The 25,698-nt window shown below is 39.7% G+C and overlaps 1 protein-coding gene across 1 annotated transcript in view; it reads left to right on the top strand.

Moving 5' to 3' along the window:
- The window catches only part of CHST9 (carbohydrate (N-acetylgalactosamine 4-0) sulfotransferase 9), a 393,728-nt gene that overhangs the window by 173,645 nt on the left and 194,385 nt on the right, over positions 1-25,698 (top strand). The window contains exon 2 of the mRNA XM_006835039.1: positions 380-418. Within this exon, the coding sequence (XP_006835102.1) occupies positions 380-418 (39 nt within the window). The remainder of the gene's footprint in view (positions 1-379; positions 419-25,698) is intronic.

Raw genomic sequence — 25,698 nt, 5'->3', positions numbered from 1 at the left:
CTGTGTTGTCTGTCCTTTCAGTCTTCCCAGGTTGGTTGTAAGAAGCCCTAGAGTTATGTATTTCAACTATTTCTTCACACAGCAATTTCTATTGGTGATTTGCACCTTATAGGTTTATTGTTGATTACATGACTCTTACTAACAAGATTTTTGTAACAGGGCAGCATTTTTAAAGTCTACTTATTTATTTTTGACTTTCATAAATTGGTTTCAGAGGATTTTTCATGTCAGTCAACTGTGTCCAATCATCTCTAGAAGCTTGTCAGACATGACTGACATAGCGCTAGTGTTTGGAAATGTCTGTAAACTGAGCTTTCATGTTAGTTACATCATATTCGCAAGGCCCACATTGTAACTGATCTGCCATTTTTCATTTCAGGGAGAGGAGAGAAGAAAAGAGAACAAAAAGCAACTTCAGGTAAGATTTCCTCCAGTTTTACTTCCTGCTTTCATTTCTATCTTTTACAAAAATTGATTTACAATTTAGTATTCAACAGCTCACATAACAAAGTCATTATTTATGGTCCTTGAAATGATGGATATTGAATTAATTAAAATGGATTAATGCGGTTAATTTTACCACTTCCATATCTCTCAACAATGCCTTTTTCATTAAAGAGACAATGAAATGGAATGCTGGTTAATATTTCATGGTTGCCAATTTAAAGGTGAATCTGGCAGCTATGGGGGTTATACATTGGGCTGATAAAATGAAAGGTCAGCAGTTCAAATCTACCTTGGGAGAAAATGAGACTTTTGCTCCCTTACAGGTTTATAGCCTTGGAAACCCTTTACAGCGTTGCTATCAGTAGGATTCAACTCAACAGCACTTAGCAACAACAAAAGAACTCTATGTTTTGGAGTCCTGGTGTGGAGCTGCAGGTTAATGCAATGGACTGCAAGATCAGTTTGAACTGCAAGGTCGGGAGTTCAAACTCACCAACCACTTCTTATACAGGATCCCTATGGGTCAGAACTGGCTCAAACGCACTTAAAAACAACAACCACCAACTTTAAAATGTGAAATTTTTCCCCCCAGAAGTCCATGAAGCTCAATTATTTCTAAATACCACTCATCTACTTCATGTTGTAAAGCGGTGTTGACTACTTAATTGATAAGAATCTTTACAGTTTGGAAGAATTTTAAGAGCAGTTCCATTTCTAAATGCTATGCACATTTATAAGAGCCTTTAGTATGGCGCTGTAGGATAAGCACTTGACCACAGGTCGGTTTGAACCACAAGGTTGGCAGTTCAAACACACCAGCCATTCCTCAGAAACCCTATATAGGTTTGCTATGGGTCAGAACCGACTTGACAGCACTTAATAACAGCAACCGTCACACAGTGTTGTTGTGTGCCTTCCATCAGTCGATGCTTACTCATAGGGACTCTATATGACAGAGTAGAATTGTCCCATAGAATTTTCTAGGCTGCAATCTTTATAGAGGGAGCACAGTGGTTCTGTACAATAAGCACTGGGCTGCGAGCCCAGCAGCCAACCCCTGGAGAGGCATTCTGCTCCCACAAAGGCGCACGGCCTCAGAAGCCATATACAGGGTTGTTGTAAGTCTTAACTGACTCACAGGCACATAACAGCAACAACAGTCTTGATGGGAGCAGATTGCCAGGTCTTTTCTCCTGTAAAACCAAAAGTGGGTTTGAACAACCTTTCAGTTGTTGTTGTTAAATGTCTTTTGCTCAGTCTAACTCAAGGAGAGGCTAGTGAGTTTGAACTGCCGATTGTGTTGGTCATACCAAACTTACAGACCAGTGCACATCCTACAGCATCACACTTTTCAGTTAGCACCTGCAAAAATGACATGGGGGCATGTCTGATCTCCTCTGACTTCACAAGGGAGAATGAGAATCAAATTTGCTATGAGCCTAAGGCAGCTATTCCATGGGAGAAAGATGAGGCTTTCTGCTCCCATAAAGATTTACAGCCTCGGAAACCCTGTGCAGGGTTGCTATGAGTTTGTTCCGACTCCACGGCCCATAACAACAACAACAGCAAGGCTGATTACTACGAGGCAGAGGTCATAAATGTCTCCTCCCACTTTCCTCTTTGAACAGTTCGGACACTAACTTCCTTCCCACAGCATTTTCTACTTCTTTGTGATGTTCGATAATCATTGCAATAGTCACAGAGAACTCGCAGACAATATTGAATTTTATTATGAAATTTATTAGGGAAGTTAACATTACAGTTCAGGATCTGAAATGTTCAGGACACAGTCCTTTGGTCGGGAGCACATCTTCTCATCTGTGCCGACATTGCTAGTCATTGACTCCTCAGCCACATGGTCCCTGCCATGCTGGGGCAAGGACTACAAAACTCCTTTGTGTTGTTGTTAGGTGCCGTCGAGTCATTTGAATCCTACTCATCGCAACCTTATACACAACAGGATGAGACACTGCCCTATCCTGTACCTTCCTGACAATCATCATTAAGCTTGAGATCATTGATGCTGCCACTGTGCCAATCCTTCTTGTTCAGGATCTTTCTCTTTTCCACTGATCCTACACTTTAGCAAGCATGATGTTCTTCTCCAGGGACTTGTCCCTCCTGATCATATGTCTGAAGTATGAAACATGAAGTCTTGCCATCTTGACTTCTAAGGAGCATTCTGGCTATATTTCTTCCAACATGATTTGTTTGTTCTTCTAGCAGTTCATAATACTTGTAATATTCTCAAATATTCTTCTGCGGTCTTTCTTATCTACTGTTCAATTTTCACATGCATATGAGGCAACGAAAATACCATGGCTTGGGTCAGGTACACCTTAGTCTTCAAACTGACATCTTTACTCTTGAACATTTTAAAGAGGTCTTGTGCAGCAGATTTGCATAATGCAATACATTATTGTTTCACTGCTGCTTCCACAAATGTTGATGTTGGATCCAAGGAAAATGAAGTTTTGACAACTTTAATCTTTCCTCCATTTATCACGATGTTATTTATTGGTCTAGTGGTGAAGATTTTTGTTTTCTTTACATTGAGGTGCAATCCATAATGAAGACTTTGTCTTCTTTGGTATTTTAAGTCCTCTTTGCTTTCAGCAAGCAAGGTTGTATCATTTGCATATTGCAGGTTGTTAATGAGTCTTCCTCCAATCCTGATGCCACATTCTTCTTCATATAATCAAGCTTCTCAGGTTATTTGTAAAGTATACAGACTGAATAAGTATGGTGAAAGAATAAAATCCTGGTGCACATCTTTCCTGATTTCAAACCATTCATTGCCCCCTTTTTCTGTCTGAATGACTTCCTCTTGTTCAGTATACTGATTCCTTATGAGCACAGCTAAGTGTTCTGGAATAAATATTCTTTCAATGATATCCATAGCTTGTCATGATCCACACAGTCAAAAGTCTTTGCATAGTCAATGAAGCACAGGTCAACATCTTTGAGATATTCTCTGCTTTCATTCAAGATCCATCTGATGTCAGCAATGATAGCCCTTATTCCACAGCCTTACCTAAATCCAGCATGAAACACTGATAGTTCCCTATCTATGTATTGTTGCAGCTGTTTTTGAATTATCTTTAGCAAAATTTTATTTGCATATAATTTTAATTATATAGTCCAATGATTTCTGCATTTCATTGGGTTGCCTCTCTTTGGAATGAGCACCAATATGGATCTCTTATAATCAGTTGGCCAAGTAGCTGTCTTTCAGATTTCTTGACATAGATGAGTAACTGCTTCCAGTGTTGCTTCAGGTTGTCGAAAGATTATATTTGTATTCCATCAATTCCTGGAGCTATGCTTTTTGCCAATGCTTTCAGTGTTGTTGTTGTTTGTTGCTAGGTGCCACCGAGATGGTACCAACTCATAGCGACTCTATGTACAACAGAACGAAACACTGACCAGTCCTGGACCAACCTCACAATTGTTGCCACACATGAGCCCATTGACACTGCCACTTTGCCATGCCATCTTGCTGGGGGTCTTCCTCTTTTTCTCTGACCCTCCACCTTACCAAACATGATATCCTTCTCCAGAGACTGGTCCCTCCTGACAATATGTCCGAAGTATGAGAGATGAAGTTTGGCCATCCTAGTCTCCAAGGAGGACTCTGGCTGCACTTCTTCCAACACAGATCTCTTGGTTCTTTTAGAAGTCCATGGCACTTTCAAGATTCTCCTCACACACCATAACTCAAAAGCATCGATTTTTCTACGGTCTTCCTTTTTCACTGTCCAGCTTTTGCATGCATATGAGGTTATTGAAAATACCATGGCTTAGGTCAGGTGCACCTTAGTCCTCAAGCTGACATCTCTGCTCTTCAACACTTTAAAAAGGTCTTGTGCAGCAGATTTGCCTAATGCAATAAGTCATTTGATTTCTTGACTGCTGCTTCCGTGAGTGTTGATGGTTGCTCCAAGAAGAATGAAGTCCTTGACAACTTCAATCTTTTTTCCATTGATAAGAATGTTGTTTATTGGTCCAGTGGTGAGGATTTTTGTTTTCTCTACATTGAGATGCAATCCATACCGAAGGCTGTGCTCTTTGATCTTCATCAGTAAACGTTTTAAGTGCTTTTCACTTTCAGCAAACAAGGTTTTTGGACTTCTTCCTTCAGTACTACTGGCTCTTGATCATATGCTGCCTATTGAAATGATTGGTCACTGACTATTTCATTTTAGTACAGTCACTGTGTATTCCTTTCATCTTGATTTGATGCTTTGTGTTTCAGTCAGTATTTTGTCCATGTTTCAACTTTTTTTTTTTTTTTTTGGCCTGGTAAACAAGGGATTACATTCATTTCCATGCAGTATAGTCAACAAAGGACAAGAAATTGTATTAATTAAAAGTTGTATAAACAATTTAGGCCCCTGTCTCCTTTCTACTGCTCAGTCTTAATCTTCATCTCAGACTAGTGTACAGTGTTTTGCTTGCGTAACTAACCTACTAAATTGTATTGTATTCACATCCTCTTTGTGAATCTTTAAAAGCCTGATCATGACCACAAACACACATAAATACTCATAAGGGGATTTCAAAAAGTTCGTGGAAAAAATTCCATTATATTTTAATTCCATTTTTCCATGAATTTTTTGAAGTCCCCTTATATTGTGATGGTATTGAGTTTCTGATATCCTCACAAGTATGATTACTTCTATTATTGCTCCTTGGGGGAAGTGATTAGAACTGTTTCTAAAATGCTATTGCAGTGATCCTGAAGTTACTGGCTTCTTTAATTGCAGAAACTTCATAGTTGAAAAAAAGCTAAATTGCTTTAAGTGTTGAAGCTTATGTCCCTTTAAGTTCTTTCCATGCTCATGAATTCTAAAATTCTGTGAGATCAAGGCAACAGAGGCAGGGAAAAGAACACAGGTTTCTTTACTCTTGTTCAGTATTTTTCCTGTAGTACAATCCCTAGCTTTTTCACTTTTCCTTTAAAAAAAAAAAATACTAGTCACATTGATAATGCAGTTTCTTACTTAAGAAAATACTTTTCAGCAACTGGAAAAGCTTGTGGAGGTGCCAACATCTTTTACATGGAACACTAGTCATTAGGTTCCTGAGAAAATTCCTTTTACTAAAGGAGCTGATTCATGCCAGCTGATTCATAGCTTGTCAAAGTACTGAATTTCTGTGAGGGTGTTTTATAAGACTTAGAGTTTTCCCTTGCTAATTCAAAGATGACTAACAAACAGAGCTCAAACTATTGGGGAAAATTCTCAGATTCCTCATTGTAACAAAGAGCACTAACTATGCCCTCAGACAACGTGTATTTTTAAAAATAGTCTGAATGATCGAAACTGAGGTACAACCTTTGTCATTACAGGGACACCTTCTTTTCTTGTGCTTGGCTTTATTGTGCTTCACCGATAATGCATTTTTTATAGATGGAAGATTTGTGGCAAGTCTTTTGGTACCATTTATCCAATAGCATGTTTTCCCTTTGTGTCTCTGTGTCACATTTTGGTAATTCTCACAATCTTGCAAACAATATATAATGTTATTAAATACTATATAGACTGCAGTAAATATAACTTTTATATACACTGGGAAACCTGAGAGTTGTGTGAGTCATTTTATTGCAATAGTTTCCTTATTTTGGTGGTCTGGAATGGAACCTGCAGTATCTCTGCAGTGTGCCCATATTGTCTTCAGTAGCTTTTGAGTTATAGTGTTGGAGGAGAGTATTGGAAGTGTCATGGGCTGCCAAAAAAACCAACAGATCTGTGTTGGAAGAAGTGCAGTCAGAGTGGTTCTTGGAGGCCAAGATGGCCAAACTTCATCTGTCATACTTCAGACATATTGTCAGGAGGAGCCAGTCACTGGAGAACGATATCATGTTTGGTAGGATGGAGGATCAGCAAAAAAGAGGGAGACACCCAGCAACAGGAATTGGCAAAGTGGCAGCATCAATGGGCTGAAGTGTGGCAACAATAGTGAGGTTGGCCCAGGATCGGGCGGGCAGTGTTTCATTCTGCTGTACATAAGGTCGCTATGAGTCAGTACTGACTCAATGGCACCTAACAACAGCAATAAGATTTTCATTGGCTAATTTTAAGAAGTAGATCTCCAGGACTTGATTCCTCATCTGTGTTTGTCTGGAAGCTCTGCTAAAACCTGTTGACCATGGGTGATCCTGCGGGTATTTGAAATACTCATAGCAAACTTGCAGTGGCGTAATAGCATCCAAGCCAACACAGTGTGACAAATTGACAGAGATGTTGGATAGTTAACATTATACCCATTAGAATCAGGAACTCCCCAGGATCATCATGGTTTAGTTGATTAAATTTCCTTTGTTTAAAGAATCGTAAACTAAGATGAAAATTACACAGAGGAGGGTTTTTTCACTCACAATAAGAAATAAATTTCTAATAAGGAAATTCTCAGGACTAAACTGGGTTGTTTTGTGAGATTTTGTCAGTAAAGTTATACATAGATTTTCTGTTGATAGGAAGTATTGATAGGATATTCACGAAGCCGAAAATGGTTTGGATTGTTCCTAATCTTTTTAATTTACGTGTATGATTTACTTACTGTTATTTACCTTATTGAAAAGGTTATGCTGTGTGTGGCTGGATTAACACACACACACGAAGAGTTTAAATGGCTTCTGTTTCTTTATATGGAGTCCTGGTGTGGCACTGTGGGTTTATGTGACGGACTGCAATGTCAGTTTGAACTGCAAAGTCAGTGGTTCAAGGTCACCAGCTGCTCCTTGGAAAACCTACACAGGTTTGCTATGAGTCTGAACCAACTCAACAGCATTTAACAACAACACTTTTGTATATAACAGAATTCTGGAGCTTAAGCTAGTTTAGTTTGAACTGAGTTCCTCAGAGGGCTCAGACTAGGGAGTAAAATTGAGAGCCCTGATGATAAGCATTAAGACCACAAGATCCGTGGTTTAAGCTTACCAGTTGTTCCTCAGAAACACTATACAGGATCACAATGAGTCGGAATTGACTCAACAGCACTTAACAACAATAGTTTATTTCAATTGTTTGGGGGAGAAAGTTGTCCTGTACCTTGATTGAAACCTTGACTGTAGTTTCTAATATGATTCTGTATGAACCAGGAGTAACTCACCACAGAATATTCATAATTTGCTTTCACTTATTGTCATTTGTTAAAAACATTTCAAAGCATATACCCATTGATGCTAAAACCTTATGTTTATATAGCATTGCCAGAGAAACCAAAGCTGAGTTGACCTGTTCAGCTTGGTAAAAATATTAAAAAGATATAAATAAGGATGATACAATGATAGACAAAATACCAAAGAAAATTTCCTGATATCATCAGTTATCTATTTGCTTTTAACTATTCAATCACTGAATTTCTTCACCAGAAGAAATGTTGTTGTTGTTGTTAAGTGCCGTCGAGTCGGTTCCGACCCATAGCGACCCTGTACAGGGTTTCCGAGGGTGTAAATCCTTACGGGAGTAGAAAGCCTCATCTTTCTCCCGCGGAGCGGCTGGTAGTTTCGAACCGCTGACCTTAAGGTTCGCAGTCCGATTCTTAACCACTACGCTACTAGAAAGGGGAAAAAAAGAGCAGCTGTTTCCTGTAGGTTTTGAATACAAAGTCTATTCATCTCATTGGAAGATAGACTTATATTTGGTTCATGGAATTTGTGATAGTAACAAGCAACAAAATATGAAACACAAAGAAGAATTCTTGCAAGCAGAGGTCCTTCATAAATGAGTGTTTATTAAAAGATACATTTGAACACTTACTGAAGGTAGACTGTAGAGATACCCTTTGTCAAATATATATTGTTTCAATTTTTCCAAGGAGGAAAACACTTTCAAATTCACTTAATTATAACAATAAAGAGAAGCCCTAGTAGACTAGAAAGCAGAGTTATCAGTAAAGTTCATTATGAATATTTTTAAATGAAGTTACATACATTTCATTTATGCCATTAGAACATCCCTGAAGTTGGAGAGGTTTTTTCCCTCACTTGCATAATTTGAGAAAAGTTACTGCTAAAGAAGAACAGTGTTATTTTTTTCTCAACTCAAAAGGTGAAATTTATTATTGGAAATTCAGCAAATGGTAGAACATCTGCTTTGAAATCTCAGTTCTTTGGCATTAACTTTTGACGGGACTTTTCACTTTTTTAAATTGTTTTAAGATAGTAACAATACCACCATTTCAAATGGCTTCAACATGCATTGAACAAGCAATCATTCGGGGATAATTTTTTAAATTAGTTAAATTAATACTTAATTAGTTCTTCTGTCTGTACGTATTCACATTCTTATATTTTATTCATTTATTGACTGCAAACTTCAAATGCTTGTATATTTAGCAGATGTTTTTCTCTATGCCATTACTATTTTTATAGTGCTTTTTGCCATAGTTCTGACACACTTTTAAAAGTAAGTGTGAGCAAGAAGGTGGAGGGGAATAGAAGGACAAAGCAGACAGGAAAACAATTAGGCAGGTTTGCATGGGCTAAGTGGGACAGAGGTAAATAATGGCGTATGCACAACCTTAGAACAACAGGGCTCTGGGATACAAGGATTGAGACATGGTTGGAATGGGCAAAAGGAGGGAAATAATGTTAAGATGCTTGGCTGTCTTTTGAATCTTGGTTTCCTTGGCATACCATTATACAATAGACACTTGAGGGGGAGAGAAAGGAATAGCCAGAAATATCACCATAGAAAGCTTCTAAGTCCGTCTTCTGCCCATAACTGATTGGAATACCTAAAATGGGGCTACAACGTGCACATGAAGGAGACTTCCTGCAGAGCCTCTGCATTGCATAAGACCATAGGAGGAATCCTGAACCCCATCCAGAATCTTCTGAGGTCGGAAGAAATTTCCACTTGAAAGGACAAGCAGACCAGCCTGGAGTGGCTATAAGAACAAAAGATACTTCTTGAAAAAAAAAGCTGACAGGAAAATACAAAACAATAAAGGCAGTCCAACTGATTACTACAAGAAGAAGCAAGTTGCTCACCCAGGAGACATCAAGGCAAGTGGTCAGGTCCCCTCAGGGAAAACCCCCTCCCAAGACTAAGACTCAATGGGAATACACGCTCTGATTGGTGACCACGTTTATCACCGATAAGGGAAAGTGAGGGAAAGGCAGCAATGAAGCTGCAGGCTAAGCCCTAGAATGTTCAATAGACTCTTGTGAACCTGGGTGTAGATCTGGTTGGCCAGCAGTGTGGCAAGACCTAGGGACTCTTGGGCCAGTGACATAGCCACAGAGGACTAGAGTGGAGAGTGAAGTGTCCAGCTGACAAGAAGAGAGGGCATATGCACAAGAACACCCACACTTGCAAATAATACCCTCTTGACCTGGCTTCACTGACTGAATGATCAGAGCTCAACTAGAAGAAGAAAGAAGAGGAGAAAAAGAGTCATCTGATACAATTCGATGAACTTGACCTACACCTATGGATTCAGCAGCTCAAAAGAGGGAACAAATCTTTACAGCGAGGGTCATTCCCACCCCTCTATACACAGAGTAGACAGGGATGGGCAACTTGGACATTGGCTACCCAAAATCTGGGGGGGGGGGGGGGGGGCTACAAAGGCAATAAGTGACTGGCTTACAAGCTTTCAAGAGGGAGTCTAGATATAGAGAGCGCGGAGGAAGGTAAAATTTCCACTGAGTAGTATCCAATCTGTCTGGGCGGGGCTGATTAATGGAGACATGGATAGGTCTCTTATGATATAATAGTGAATAATTGTTATCAGGACTGATGTGAGGGTTGGAAATGTTAAGGTAGACGTTTTGTAGCAAAAGGAGGGGAGTGATTGACTTTGCAGTCTAGGAATGGAGGTCCCTGGGACCATGAAGGGAGAAGAGCGGAGAAGAGACTATGACGTGGAGAGATGGAGCAACTGGGGACTTTAGACCCAGAGAGGGAGAGGGGCTGTGTGCTGATGACCAGGGGGCAGGCTTGCAGGGTATACCCTTTGGTTGGTTGATGAGGCATGGAAGGGATTGTGACCATGGGAATGAAACGATATACGATAGGATAAATGTAAAGCTAATGTTCTCCCATGTAAGCTATCACATAATTCACAAGAAAACATTTTTTTAAAAGAAGGAAAAAAAAAAAAGTAAGTGTGAGGAAGATCTAATATCACAGTTTTAGTTATTGGTAGCTAACATGAGTTGGCTCCTATTCATGGCAATTCTGTAATGGACAGCAGGATGGGACCAGCATGACCCTTGCTTCCACTGGTTGATGTTTGGAAAAGTAGGTTGCTAAGTCTTTCTTCTTAGCTTATCAGAGTATGAAAACTCCTTTGAAACCTGCTCACAGCACAGAAATTACCAGGTTTCCACTGCCAATCTGGTGATGGCTGGACTTCAGATGTGTTGATGAGAACTAAACCCAGCATGTTCAAGTCCATAGTTGTGATGGCTGTGCCAATCCATGTCACCAATCGATGCCTCCTATGAAGTGTCCAAAGCAAATGAATCAGGCAGTGTTCTGTTGTGTGATCTATTGGGTTTTTACTGGCAAATTTTCAGGAGATTGCTGGGTCTTTTTTCCCAGTCTGTCCTAGTCTGGAAACTGAAACCTTTCTAATATGGGTGACCTGCTTACCTTTAAATACTGGTGGCAGAACTCCCAGCATCATAGCAACACTCAAGCCACCGCATAATGACAGACTAACAGATGGTGGTGGGAGTTTACTGAGGGCCTACTATATTCAGGGTTGGTATTCAGTGCCCACTATTTCACACTCAAAACAACCTAGTAAGGTTGGCCTAATGTTCACCTTTTACAGATTTAAAAATTGGGATTCAGAGACGTGAAAATTGCTTGTGTTAGTCCCAACATACTCAGTAGTACAATCAGAAGTGAAATCTAGACACTGGTGTGCTGGAGCGAGCATGTAATATCCAGACAGGATTGACTGTGCCCATCTCTTCCCAAGTCCACTTCTAATGAGATCAAGTCGGTAACTTGAAATCAGCCCTCCTGGGAGGATTTACACCTCAGAAATGGGCAGACAATACAATGTCAGAGAGTCACTTGTTAAATGTTGGCCAGAACAGCACTGGCTCTAGGGATAAGAAAGTGTAGGCATTTCCCTGCCCTCAGTGTGTGACTTGCCCAAGGCTACTTGGTTAGCTCACAGATAGCAGAGTTGGGACTTGAATCCATGCCTGTGATTTCCATTCAGCCCAGTACAGTCTTTTGATATCGAAATAAGTAAAATAGTCTTATGCCCTGTGCCCAAATGAGGAGTCCTGGTGGTGCAGGAGTTAAGTGCTCCTGTAAAGATTATAGCCTTGGAAACTCGATGGGCAGCTCCACCCTGGCCTGTAGGATCACTGTGACTCAAAATCAACTCCATGGCAGTGGGGATTTTTGGTTTGATTTTGCTTGTAATACTCAAATGGCTCCAATCAGTATAAACAGAGTCTCAGGACTTGATCCTTCCCCTAGTTCTAAGCTACCAATTTTCTGTCTCGGCCTCCCAGACAATCCATCTGTGGCATGTTTGCTTTTTTAAGTAGCTCTCGGAGTTATGTTAATGAATTACATTTTAAAAAATAACCAATTTTCTCTGGGTTTATGGTTTCAGAACACTATTTATTGTTGAATGAAACAAAGTGTCTTACATGCATTTTTCTATCCACAAAATGGAAGACTAACAAGTGGGTTGTTTGTTAAAACCCGTCCTAAATAGTTCATTTTTAAGCAAACTTCACTTTCCAGCCAGTCGAATTTATGATAGAGAATTAATAACAACACAGCTGTGCCACATTATTTGGAAAGTACCTTAAATTTCATTGCAAAACACTGCATTACAAACAATGTTTATGCAAACTAAACAAATTCAAAATGATAAGGAGCTAATGTAGGAATCGTTGCCATGACACATTACATAGTCAAAGTGCAGATATACAAACGTCACCCTGAAACTCTTCCACCGTTTAATTTGGATTGCTTTTATGCGTGGAATAGGATTTACTTGCACAGCGTTAAAATGTGAAACGTGGTTTCGCTGGCAAAGGAAAAACATTGTCTTTAGATGAATCACAATAGATTTCATCTTAAACAGAGTGCCTTGTTATTTAGCTGAAAAAAAGAAACTTGTATAAGGATCTTTAGAAAGTTCATGGGAAAATCCCATTATCTTTGAGTTTCATTTTTTTGGTCCATTCTTTAAAGCCCCCTTGTAACTATGTCAGCCTTGCACAAAGAACAGATAATGAAGAATTGTTTCATGGTGTGGCGCTGTGGGTTAATGCACTGGACTGCAAAGTCGGTTTGAACTGCAAGGTTGGCAGTTCAAGCTCACCAACAACTCCTCGGAAACCCCATACAGTGTCGCCATGGGTCGGAACTTACTCAAAGGCACTAAACAGAAACAAGACCAAGATTAACCAAAAACTACTTGAGGTTTTCATCATAAATGTATTGTTCTGTTAAAAAGCCACAAAAATTTCCCAGTTAAAATGGAAAGTAACTCAAATAAAAATGGACTTTCAGTAGCTTAGATCTCATTAAGGTAACATAGGACAAAGCCCATGTTAGCTTGAATTTATTGTAGAAGTTATATCAAATAGTAACTTCTATATTTATGTATAGAATATATGTATGAAGTATGCATGGAGTCCTGGTGTGGTGCTGTGGGTTACTGTACTGGACTACAAAGTCGATTTGAACCACAAGGTCTGTGGTTCAAGCTCACCAGCCATTCTTTGAAAACCATATACATGGTCGCTATGGGTCGGACCCGACTCGACGGCACTTAACAACAACAACATATATATGCATACCAATGAACCAGTTGTGAACAAGTTGATTCCTACTTCAGGCAAACCCACGTGTGTCAGAGTAGAACTGCGATCCATAGGGATTTTTCCCTAAAGTGTGTTGCCAGACCTTTCTTATGAGTCATCTCCAGTGTACTCTAACCACCAGCCTTTCAGTTATCAGTAAGCTGTTTGTACCATTGATGTATATGCTGTTGTTAAGTGCCGTCGAGTCGATTCCGACCCAGAGCAACTCTGTATAGGGTTTCCAAGGAGTAGCTGGTGAGCTTGAACCACTGACCTTGCAGTTCAAACAACTTTGCAGACTGATGCATTAGCCCACAACACCATACCAGGACTCCATTGATGTACATACATCAGTCAAATTAATAATTGTATAAACTATACTATTTTGATGTAGCACTGGAATGTTCTAGGTAAATGCATATTTTGATTAGTTAAAAGTGCTATACAAAGAATTAAAATCCTTACAGAAATAGGATGCCATTGCTTCTTAGGCTCACTCATGAAAGGAATCTAAGTCACATCTGACTTTCTCACAGGAAAATAATGAGGTTGTATTTTAACCAAGAAACAGATGCCCACTTCTTTTTGTTTTTGTTTTTGTTTTGAGTAGAAATGACTGCAAACATTTTAATCAACTGTAAATGATATATTTTCATACTGCACAACATAAAACCTTCTAACAATAGTAAGTTATTTGAGCTGAGCAATACAGTAATCATTCATGTAAATTGTCCTAGTGTTTCACAGAAAATCCCCAGAGGATTTGTAAGACAGGTGAGAGGCCAGGAGACTCCAAGGCAACATGAAACACCTGAGGACTCCTCAGTCCGGAAGTGACATTGTGATTTGAATGGTGGATGGAAAAACTCCAAAAGGACCCAAACTGTGTTGGAGAAGTATAAAGAAAGACTCACAAGAGAAACTACACGTTGTTGGGGAGACTAAATTTAGGACCTCCTTCAGACCAACCATTTCATAGTGAGGGGCTGAAGAATGACTACTAGCCATCACATTATTGATTCTAGATTAAAAACAAAACCCGCCTGCCATCCAGCTGATTCCATCACATAGTGACCCTGTAAGACTGTCACATAGGGCTTCTAAGACTGCCATCTTTACAGAACAGACAGTGGGTTTGGACCCCCAACCTTTCATTTAGCAGCTAAGTGTATTCACCACTGTGCCACCAGGGCGCCTTTGAGTCTAGATCCCTAAAACCAAACCAACTGCCATCGAATCATTCCTAATTCATATAAAAAATCCTATATAGGTTTTTCCAAGTCTGAACACCTTTACAGGAAAAGACAGCCTCATTTTTTTCCCCTTGGAGCATCTATCTGATGGGTTTGAATCTCTGATTTTGCAGTTAGCAGCCTGATGCCTCACCCACAGCACCACCAGGGCTCCTTTGATTCTAGACAGCATAGGTCAATTTTTTTAGATACGATCACCAGTGTCCTGCTTTTCTTTTTGACTTAGAAGAGGGGTTGATCCAAATCACAGCCATTTCTTTGAACATTTTTCTGTTATTCTGAATTTTCTGAGAAAATGTCTGATTTGCTGTTTATTCTTTCTTGTCTGCATCTGCTGTCTACATAGTTACTGTGTTCTAGTTACTAGTATACCTATGAAGTTCCCATTATACAGAAACACCTTGTGTTTATCAGTCAAATGTGGTCCTTTCCTTCTCCAGAAATGTCCCTGAAGTATAATTGTCCCTAAACCTTCTCTGAGAACATTCAGCTCTCTGCTTCATGGACCTCCAAGGGACAGATAAAACACCATATTCAAAATCTGACTTTATTCAATTTATTTTTCCTCTCCTGTTTTCTTTGGTCATTTCTCCAATTAGCCTGCTGACTTCACTAGCTATTTTTAAATGTTTATCCCAAGCCATATAGATAAGTAAATATGAACTATATTAAATTTAGCATTTTTCATCAACCCTCATGATATCTAGAAATACACTAAGTATTACCAGGACAATATAATTATTTTCCCTATGAAGTTTTAGCTTAGGAGGAAATGATGGTTAGATTTGCAACCACTTCTCAGAATATATGATTATTTTGTTGTTGTTTTTTAATTCCCCTGCTTTCTTCTATGTAAATATTTTCTACTAGAAACATAACACAAGCCATTTATATGTATTTTGAGTAGTCACATTAAAAAAATTAAAATAAACAGGTGAAATTAAATAATAATGATATATTAAAAGTATAACCCTTCAACATAAAGTCAATATAAAAGCTTGTTAATGTAATAGTAGAAATGATGCAGGCACCAGACATGTGCGACAAAGATTACATGATGCAGTACCGAAAGAGAAATGTAGTCCTACCAAGACAGTGGTGTTCCAAGATGGTTAAATACTGCTAATTGAAAAGCTGGAGGTTCAGATTCACCCAGAGGTGTTTCCAAAGAAAGGTCTGGCTCTGAACAGTAAGCCATTGTAAATCCCAGGGAGTGCATTTCTTCTCTGATACAGAATGCAGTCACCGTGATTTGGAGTTGAGTTGATGACTATGGTATTGGTACCAAACAATAAAGTTGTCTATTATTAAGCAGTCTTCATATTTTAAATTAAAATTAAAATGAATTATGTTTAACTAATTAATTAAAATGTAAAATTCGTGTCCCTAAGTAGTGGTGGTGGTTGTGTGCTGTGGAGTGTGTTCTGACTCATAGTGACCCTGTATAGTGTTTCAGAAGCTATAAACCTTTATGGGAGCAGAAAGCCTCGTCTTTCTCCCTCAGAACAGCTGGTAGATTTTGAGATTAGCAGCTAGAGCTCCTTTCCCTAAGTAGTCCTAGACCCCATATCAAGAGTTCATTAGTATTTGGGCGACAGTAGAGAAAACCAGGGAGGGAAGTCTCCATGGTGGAGTGACTGGGAACTCACAGAGGAAGTGCTCACAGAACAACTCCAGAGCTCCAGATCTAACTAAGGTCCAGGACGTCAGTTTTCTGCACTCGCAAGTGAAAAAAATCACGATATTAAGGAAAATGCTGTGAGTTAGGAATCAGGAGACGGGACTCCCTCTGTGGCCACCCTGCCCTGTCAGAGTTTAGAGGGCAGGGCTACAGGCAGACCGGCTCGGCTCAGGGAACCACGCTAAAACCGGAGCAGAGACATTTACAAAGAGTGGCATGGGAGACTCTACTAATTTCTCCCTCCTTTTCCCTGTTGCGACTTCTTTGTTCAGCCTGGATGCCATCAGGTGAGACAGTTTTCCCATGGTACAGAGAGAAGGAGCTTGGTGGCTACTTATGACGTCAGCCACAGAGACACAGCCCTAAAGTTGACTTGTGTGGAACCCTTGGTGGCTGTACTCTGTGGAATCAGTTCTGACTCCAGGCAACCCTGTGCAGGGTTTCCGAGGCTGTGAGTCTTTGCTGGAGCGGAGAGCCTTGCCTTTCTCCCACGGTGTGGCTGGTGATTTTGAACTGCTGACCTTGTGGTTTGCAGCCCCATTCATGGCCACTGTGCTACCTGAGCTCCCTGTGCAGGACCCTTATAAAACAATCTGTAAAACCCCAACATAGAAGATCTCAGCCTTCTTGAGAATTGTGATGTGCACACGCAGACTTTCAGAGACAAAAATAGTGGACAAACTTTCTCCCATTAACTTCTCAACATATATCTGTGCACCTCTACTTTGGTGACTAGAGGAGGGGCCTTAGCGAGCAGACACACCCACCCACTGCTGGAGGCTTCTACCTTGCGCACACACACTGCCTGTGTAGCGCGGGACAGTCGAACACAGCTTCATTTCTGTTCCAAAGTGGTGGTTTTTGTCTCTGCATTTATATTACTTCTGCTTTTGGTCCTTTTGATCACACATATTTCCTGGAGGTGGGAGCTTTTTCTCCCTATGTTACCCAAGAAGAGACAGCAATCGTGGCCATGTTGCCAAGCTATATGCATACCCCATAATATTCCACCCCTGAGAGAAGAGCCAAAAACACCTGCTAAGCATTACATGTGAAAAGGGAAGCCTATCTCCTGATCATAATCATCAGGAGACACCCAGTAAGCTTAATAATAAACAACAATAAACATCCACGTAAGCATTAAAAAAAAACATAACTATTGGAAATGACTAACAAAAAACAACAAATGGTATCAAAACATGTCCCAAAACAGAAGAGAGTAGCTGAGATAAATGAGCTAGAGATAGACAGAGGCTTTCTAGAAGAGTAACAGCAGGTTTTAGATATGCCTGAGAAATAATTCAGAAGAATGATATGGAAACAAATTCAAATGCTCTGAAAAGGGGTGGAGGAAAACAAGGAAGAAGTCAGGAAAGTACTACAAGAGCAATCAAATAAGATTGATATAGCATTGGAAACAATTCAAAGCCTGCAAAAAGAGGTCCAGATGATTAATAATAAGATATCAGAAATGGACAATAAACTGAAAGGAGAGAGGAGCAGAATAGAAGAGATGGAAGCCAGAACTAGTGGGCTGGAAGACAAATCTCTCAATACTGCTAAGATAGGAGAGCAAGCAGAAAAAAGGATAAAAAAATCTGAAGAGAGTCTAAGATTCATGTTGGATAACATGAAGAGGAACAACTTAGGAATTATTGGCGTTCCGGAACAGGAAGAATCAGAGAAGTCCACAGAAGAGATAGTTGAAGAGCTTCTGAAAGAAAATTTCCCTAACATCTTGAAAGATGAGAAGATAAACATTCAAGAAGCTGAATGTATCCCAGGAAGGATAGAACCCAAAAGAAAGTCACCAAGACATATAATAACCAAGCTCTCCAAAATCAAAGACAAGGAAAGAATACTAAAAGCGGCCAGGGAGAAGAAAAATGTCACTTATAAAGGTAAGCAAATCAGATTAAGCTCTGATTATTCAGAATAAACCATGCAGGCAAGAAGGAAATGGGGAGACATAAACAAAACCCTACAAGAAAAAACTGCCAACCAAGAATCGTCTATCCAGAAAAACTATAAACCAAATACGTTGGTGCAATCAAGACATTCCACGATAAACAGAATCTAAGAGATTTTATCATAACCAACCCAGCACTTCAAAACATCCTAAAGGAGTTCTGTGGACTGAAAAACAGCAGGAACAGAAAACAAATAGAGATTGACAGGCGTGGCAACACCACCTGGAACTCAGTCAACAGATAGCAGAGTCAGAATAGAACAAGACTACAACTACGAACTCAAAGGAGCTGGGAGGTCAACCAAAGATCAAAATTATATCAGTGTCAAAGAAGGGACAAATGTAGCAACATAGACCCAGAGGTTGAGGATGTCAGGTAAATTAGAGGATACAGTGGATTTTCTTAAATGGAGAGAAAAGTTAGTAGACGATAGGTAACCCCAAAGAAAGTTAACACTTCATAACTTACCATGGAAATGAATTTCCAAGCAGAACAAGCAAACATGAAAACTAAGAAGAAACAGACAAAAAATAGCACAAAACCCACAAACCCAACACAAGGCATGCAGAACAAAAGAACAAATAGCATTAGCAAAAAAGTAACATAATGGCAGCAATTATTTCATACCTATTGATAATTACATTGAATGTCAATGGATTGAATGCATGAGTGAAGACACAGAGAGTGGCAAAATGGATAAGGAAACAAGACCCTTCAATATGCTGCCTGCAAGAGACACACCTTACACTCAAAGACAAAAACAGACTAAAAGGTAAAGGATGAAAAAAAATTTACCAAACTACCTGCAACAATAAGCCAGCAGGAGTGGCAATACTAATCTCCGACAAAGTAAACTTTAAGATAAAAACCAGCATAAGAGACAAAGAAGGACACTATCTCTTGATCAAAGAGTCAATTGAGCAAGACAACATAACCGTAATAAATATCTATGCTCCTAATGAAAGAGCACCAACATACATGAAGCAAACTTTACTAGAATTGAAGAAAGAAATAGATAAACCTACAGTTATAGTGGGAGATTTTAACACGCCATTTCCAAAAAGGAACAGAACAACCAGAAAGAAACTCAACAAAGTTACAGAGGAACTAAACAACACAATCAACCAACTTGACCTTATAGACGTGTATAGAGCATGCAACCCAACAACAGCACAATATATATTCTTCTCCTGAGCGCTTGGAACATTTTCCAGAATTGACCATTTGTTAGATCACAAAGCAAGCCTCCATAAATTTACAAACATCAAAATTCTACAGAGCATCTTCTCAGACCACAATGCTATAAAACTAGAAATCAACAATAAGAAGACCAAAGAAATAAAGTTGAATACATGAAAACTGAACAACACCCTGCTGAAAAGCGATTGGGTAAAAGAAGAAATTAAACATGAATTCACAAAGTTCCTAGAAACAAACGAGAATGAAAACACAACATACCAAAATCTTTGGGACATGGTGAAAGCAGTGCTGAAAGGACAATTTATTGCAATGTGTGCACATCCAAAAAGAGGAAAGAACCAAAATTACACATTAACACACCATCTCCAACAATTAGAAGCAGACCAGCAGAGGGAACCTACAGTCACTAAAAGAAAAGAAATAATAAAGATAAAAGCAGAAATAAGTAAGATGGAAAACAGAAAAACTATAGAAAGAATCAATAGCACAAGAAGCGGGTTCTTTGAAAGGACTAATAAACTTGACAAACCATTGGCAAAAACTAACAAAAGAAAAGAGGGAGAGGACACAAATAACTCACATTAGAAACCACATGGGCGGTATCACAACAGAACCAAACAAAATCAAAAGGATAATAACAGAATACTATGAAGATTTGTACTCCAACAATTTGAAAACTTAAAAGAGATGGATGTAGTTCTAGAAAAACATGACCGACGTAAATTTACTCAAAATGAGGTAGAAAGCTTGAACAGACCCATAGCAAAAGAACTCCTGGCCCAGATGGCTTCACGGGTGAGTTCTACCAAGCATTCAGGGAAGAAATGTCAATTCTACTCAAATTATTCCAAAATATAGAAGAGGATGGAAAACTCCATTATAATTTTTATGAAGCAAGCATAACCCTCATACCAAAACCAGGGAAGGACATCACTAAAAAAGAAAACTATAGACCAATATCCCTCATGAGCATAGACACAAAAATTCTCAACAAAATCCTTGCCAACAGAATGCAACAGCACATCAAAAAAATAATACATCATGACCAAATGGGTTTCATAAAAGGGATACAAGGAGGGTTCAACATTAGAAAAACAATCAATGTCAACCACCACATAAATTTAAAAAAGGAAAAGAACCACATGATCATATCGATTGATGCAGAAAAGGCATTTGACAAAATCCAACATCCATTCCTGATAAAAACACTCAACAAAGTAGGAATTGAAGGGAAATTCCTCAGCATAATCTAGAACATATATACAAAGCCAACAGCCTACATAACTCTCAATGGAGAGAAACTGAAAGCCTTCCCTGTGCAAATAGGAACCAGACAAGGATGGTCTTTGTCACCACTCCTATTCAATATTGTTTTGGAAGTTTTAGCCAGAGCTATACGGCATGATATGGAGTCCTGGTGTGACGCTGTGGGTTAATGTGCCAGACTGCAAAGTCGTTTGAACTGCAAGGTTGGCAGTTCAAACTCACCAACTGCTCCTTGGAAACTCTATACAGGGTCGCTATGAGTTGGAATCGACTCGACGACACTTGACAACAACAACAACATACGGCATGATAGAGAAATTAAAGCCATCCAAATTGGCAAGGAGGAAGTAAAACTCTCTTTATTTGCAGACGATATGATACTATACGTAGAAAACCCCAAAGACTCAGTTAAAAAACTATGAGCCTTCATTGGAAGATTCAGCAAACTGGCAGGGTATAAGATCAACATACAAAAATCAGTTAGATTTCTCTATAGCAACAATGATAGTGCTAGCAATACCATTTACAGTAGCTGCCAAAAGGATGAAACATTTAGGAATAAACGTAACCAGAGAAACAAAGGACGTATACAAAGAAAATTACAAAACACTACTACAAGAAATGTAAAGACACTTACAGAAGTGGAAGAACATACCACGCTCCTGGATAGGAAAACTCAACATTGTGAAAATGTCAATACTGCCCAAAGCAATTTACACATATAATGCAATCTCAATCCAGATTCCAACAACATTCTTCAAAGAGATGGAAAAGACAATTACAAACTTTATATGGGAAAGGAAAGAGACCCAGGATAAGCAAAGCATTGCTTAAGAAGAAGAACAAGGTTGGAGGTCTCTCACTCCCCGATTTCAAAATTTACTACATGGCTACCGTGGTCAAAACAGCCTGGTAATGGTACAATGAAAGACACATTGATCAATGGGACAGAATCAAGAATCCAGAAATTAACCCATCCACATACAGCCAAAAGATTTTCAACAAAGTGCCTAGGCATATTGCATGGGGAAGAGATAGTCTCTTTAACAAATGGTGCTGGCAGAACTGGAAAGCAATATGCAAAAGAATGAAACAAGGCTTTCTTCTCATGTCCTATCCAAAAATGAACTCAGCATGGATTAAAGATCTAAATGTGAATCCCAAAATTATGAAAGTCATCAATGAAAAAATAGGGACAAATGTGAAAGCGCTAATTCAGGGAATATACAGACTACCAAACATTTTGAAAAGTACACAAACAAAAGTAGACAAAATAGATGAGTAGGACATACTAAAAATTAAAAATTTATGTGCATCAAAAGACTTCACCAAAACAGTAAAAAGGGAACCCACAAAATGGGAACAAATCTTTTGCAATGACACATCAGATAAGGGACTCATTTCTAAAATAAATAGGAAACTACAAACCTCTACAAGAGGGTTGAAAATAGAAATACCTTATGACCCAGCAATTCCTCTACTTGGTATTTACCCACAAGAAATACGAGTGGTGGAGGGGGAGGGGGAGGCGGGGTTGGCAATACACAAGAAGAGGGAGGGAAGGGACAAACAAGAAAAAGGCAGATGGGAGAGAACGGTTGGGCTGGTTTGCATAGGCTAGGTGGGACAGAGGTCAATGACGATGTATGTACAATTTTGGAATAACAGATCTTCAGGATACAGGGATTGAGGCACACCTTGAAAGAGGAAAAGAGGGGAATAATGTTAGGGTGCTTGGCTGTCTTTTGCATCTTGGTTTCCCTTGCCTACCATTGTGAAACAGACACTTGAGGTGGGGCGGGGTGGGGGTGGGGGGATAGCCAGAAACATCACAACAGAAAACACGTAAGCCCGTCTTCAGCCTATAACTGACTGGAATACCTTGCGGGGGGCTGGAAACGGGCCAGACCCAAAATGGGGGGGGGCCTATAAAGGCAAGAAGTGACTGGCTTACCAGCCTTCAAGAGGAAACATAATTCCAGATGGGGCAGGGGTGGTCAGAACATCCACTGAATGATTTTCAATCTGTTGGGACCAGGCTGATGAAATGGGGATAAGACTCTTGTGGTACAGCAGTGAATACCTGCCATCAGGACTGACTGTGAGGTTTGGAAATGTAGAGGCAGATTTTTTTTCTTTTGGCAAAAGGAGGAGATGGATTGATTTTGCAGCCCAGAAGCAGAGGTCCCTGGGACCATCAAGCGAGAAGAGCAGTGGGGGCTTGCCAAATTACTATAAAAGCAGCATGAGGAGTCTTGGAATACTGTTCAAAGACTGAAGGAGTTACAGGTTATATTTGCTTTCTGTCTAGCTAGGTTTTGAATGAGATGAAAAAGTGTAGCTACAGCAAAGACAGTGGTGTATGGTTCTGTTTTGTTCCCAGAGCCTCTCACAGGACCTCTTGAAGGAGCAGATCCCTCAGTAAATGTTAGTTCAACAACTGATGAAGCAATGATTGTTAAGTCATCAGGCACAATATGGTTAACACATATATGGTCAATATCACAGCCCAGTGGGTTTCCAAGGAAAGGAGTCCCCAACAATGGTGGGAAGGGTTTACATAGGTATTCAGTAACCAGTTGCCATCAAGTAAATGCCAACTTATGTCACCCCAGTGTATGTCAGGGTACAACTGGGCTCCATGGGATTTTCAGTGACTGAATTCTTAGAATGCCTCTGGGAAGAGTTGCTAACTTTTTGTTTAGCAGCCAAATGCAGTAATCTTTTGCACCCCCCAGGGACACCATTGCAAAAGGTAGGACCAGAGAAAAGGTGAGGAACGGAACGTACATGAGGAGAGTGTGAACATTCTAGATGGAACAATTGAAGATGGACAGAGGATTATCTCTAACCAACCCCACAGCTGAAAGCACTTCCTTATCCATAAATTTAAAAAATCAAACTGTTATTTTAATTGTACATTTAAATCCTTGCACCCTAATTGAATTTGGAAGACAAGTAATTCCTTCCTTCTTTAGCTCCGTCCCTCTGTTCTTTCTTATGCCACTCATGTTCTGAAGAATGAGTAATAGAATGTATTTATTATCTACTACAGTGAACTTCTGTAGGATCAGCACTGGACAGAAAACCATAAGGTCAGCAGTTCAAACCCACCAGCTGTTCTTTGTAAACCTTATATAGCAGGGGTGGGGGAACCTTTTTTTATGTTTTTTTTGCCAAGGGCCACTTGGATATTTATAACATTGCTTAATATAAATTTATGCTGCTATGAAAAAAACTCCTAGATTTACTGAATTTCAAGTCCCGCCTGCAGTTGCCTTGGCAGGGTAGAATGATTTTGAGAGCTTTTATGGCCCATGGATCAGACATTCTCCACCCCTGCTATATAGGGGCTCCATGAGTCTGAACCAACTTAATGATACTTAACAGCAACAATAGTGAGTCGGGCACTTAACAACAACAGTGAGTTATACTTGAGTTGAAGTGATATATTAAATCTATACTAAATTTAAAACATTAAATATATATATATTGATTAAACTGTTTAGCGGAAGTGGCATTGGGATGGCATTTCTGAATTTTGCCTACAGACCCAAGGTAATTTGTGAGCCTTGATTTCCCTGGCATGAGTCAATTTGAAGATAACATATATTACCTTTTCAGTGTCACTTCAACATTAAAAACAAAGAACAAAAATCACTGTGTTTCTTTGATCATTTGGTCTTTTTTGCACTTGATTTGCTGTGCAGGATAAGGCACTGGACTGCAAGGTCAGTTTGAGCCACAAAGTCAGTGGTTCAATCCCGCCAGCCACTCTTTGGAAACCCTATGCTGGGTCACTATGAGTTGGAACAGATTTGATGGCACTTAACAAAATAGCTCTGGTAGCGTAGTAGTTATGAATCAGGCTGTGAACCTTAAGGTCAGCATTTCAAAACTACCAGTTGTTCCATAGGAGAAAAATGAGGCTTTCTGCTCCTGTAAAGATTTACAGCCTCAGAAACCCTGTACAGGGTCATTATGAGTCGGTTCCAACTCCATGGCACATAACCACCAACCACCACCACAACAATATCAACAGCAATAGTTTGGGGGGGGAATGCATGTAAATACAAAGAACGATTCTTACCTGTTTTCAGAATTCCTCCTCTGTGTGTACACATGCTATTGGAAATAGGAGTCTACGTTCAGAAGTTAACTTAGGGGTTGGGTGGAAAAGAAATTGCAGGATATCTCTAGCTTTTATCTCACACCTTTAACATAACTGTATGTTATATTTATTTTCATTGCAATCAGACATTTTTATCAGTAATTCATTTATATCATTAATATGTTACTGCCCTCGAGGCAGTTCCAACTCATAGTGACCCTGGATAGAGCTTCCAAAGAACAAGCAACTAGAAGCTTAAACCTCCAACTTTGCAGTTCAAACCGACCTTGCAGTCCAGCTCATTGACCCACAGCACCAGGGACTCATTAATATGGGAGCCTCTAAGTAGCTCTGGTGTGGTGCTGTGAGTTAATGTGCCAGACTGCAAAGCCATTTGAACTGCAAGGTCGGCGGTTCAAGCTCACCAGCTGCTCCTCAGAAACCCTATACAAGGTCGCTATGGGTCGGAACAGACTCGATGGCACTTAACAACAACCAGCTGTTCTGTGGGAGAAAGATGAGGCTTTCTGCTCCCATAAAAATTTGCAGCCTCGGAAACCCTGTACAGGGTCGCTATGAATCGGAACCGACTCCACGGCACATAACAACAACGATTGGTGCTGTCGAATATGCACTAGACTGCTAATTGCGAGGTCAGAGGTTCAAACCCACCAGCCTCCCCAGAAATCCTATACAGGGTCACTATGAGTCAGAATCTATTTGATGGCACTTAACAACAACAATAAATTTTAGAAAACAAAAGGATATAGGTGACAATTTCTCTATCAAAAAATGTACTTTTATCACTATTATTACTGCCAAGAATGCTTAATAAGTGTCTGTGTGCCCTCCCGGTGTTTGCCCTGGGTCAGGCCTTCTTAGAAGCGGAGTAGAGTGGTCCCTTTGTGCTCCCTGTGTGTTGGCTTCCTGGGAATTGGAAGGGCATTTGTAAAAAGTCAGGGCAGAGCACT

Source organism: Chrysochloris asiatica, unplaced genomic scaffold, assembly GCF_000296735.1.
Source record: "Chrysochloris asiatica unplaced genomic scaffold, ChrAsi1.0 scaffold00015, whole genome shotgun sequence".
Taxonomy (NCBI): Eukaryota; Metazoa; Chordata; class Mammalia; order Afrosoricida; family Chrysochloridae; genus Chrysochloris; species Chrysochloris asiatica.
This window is presented reverse-complemented; position numbering and strand designations above follow the sequence as displayed.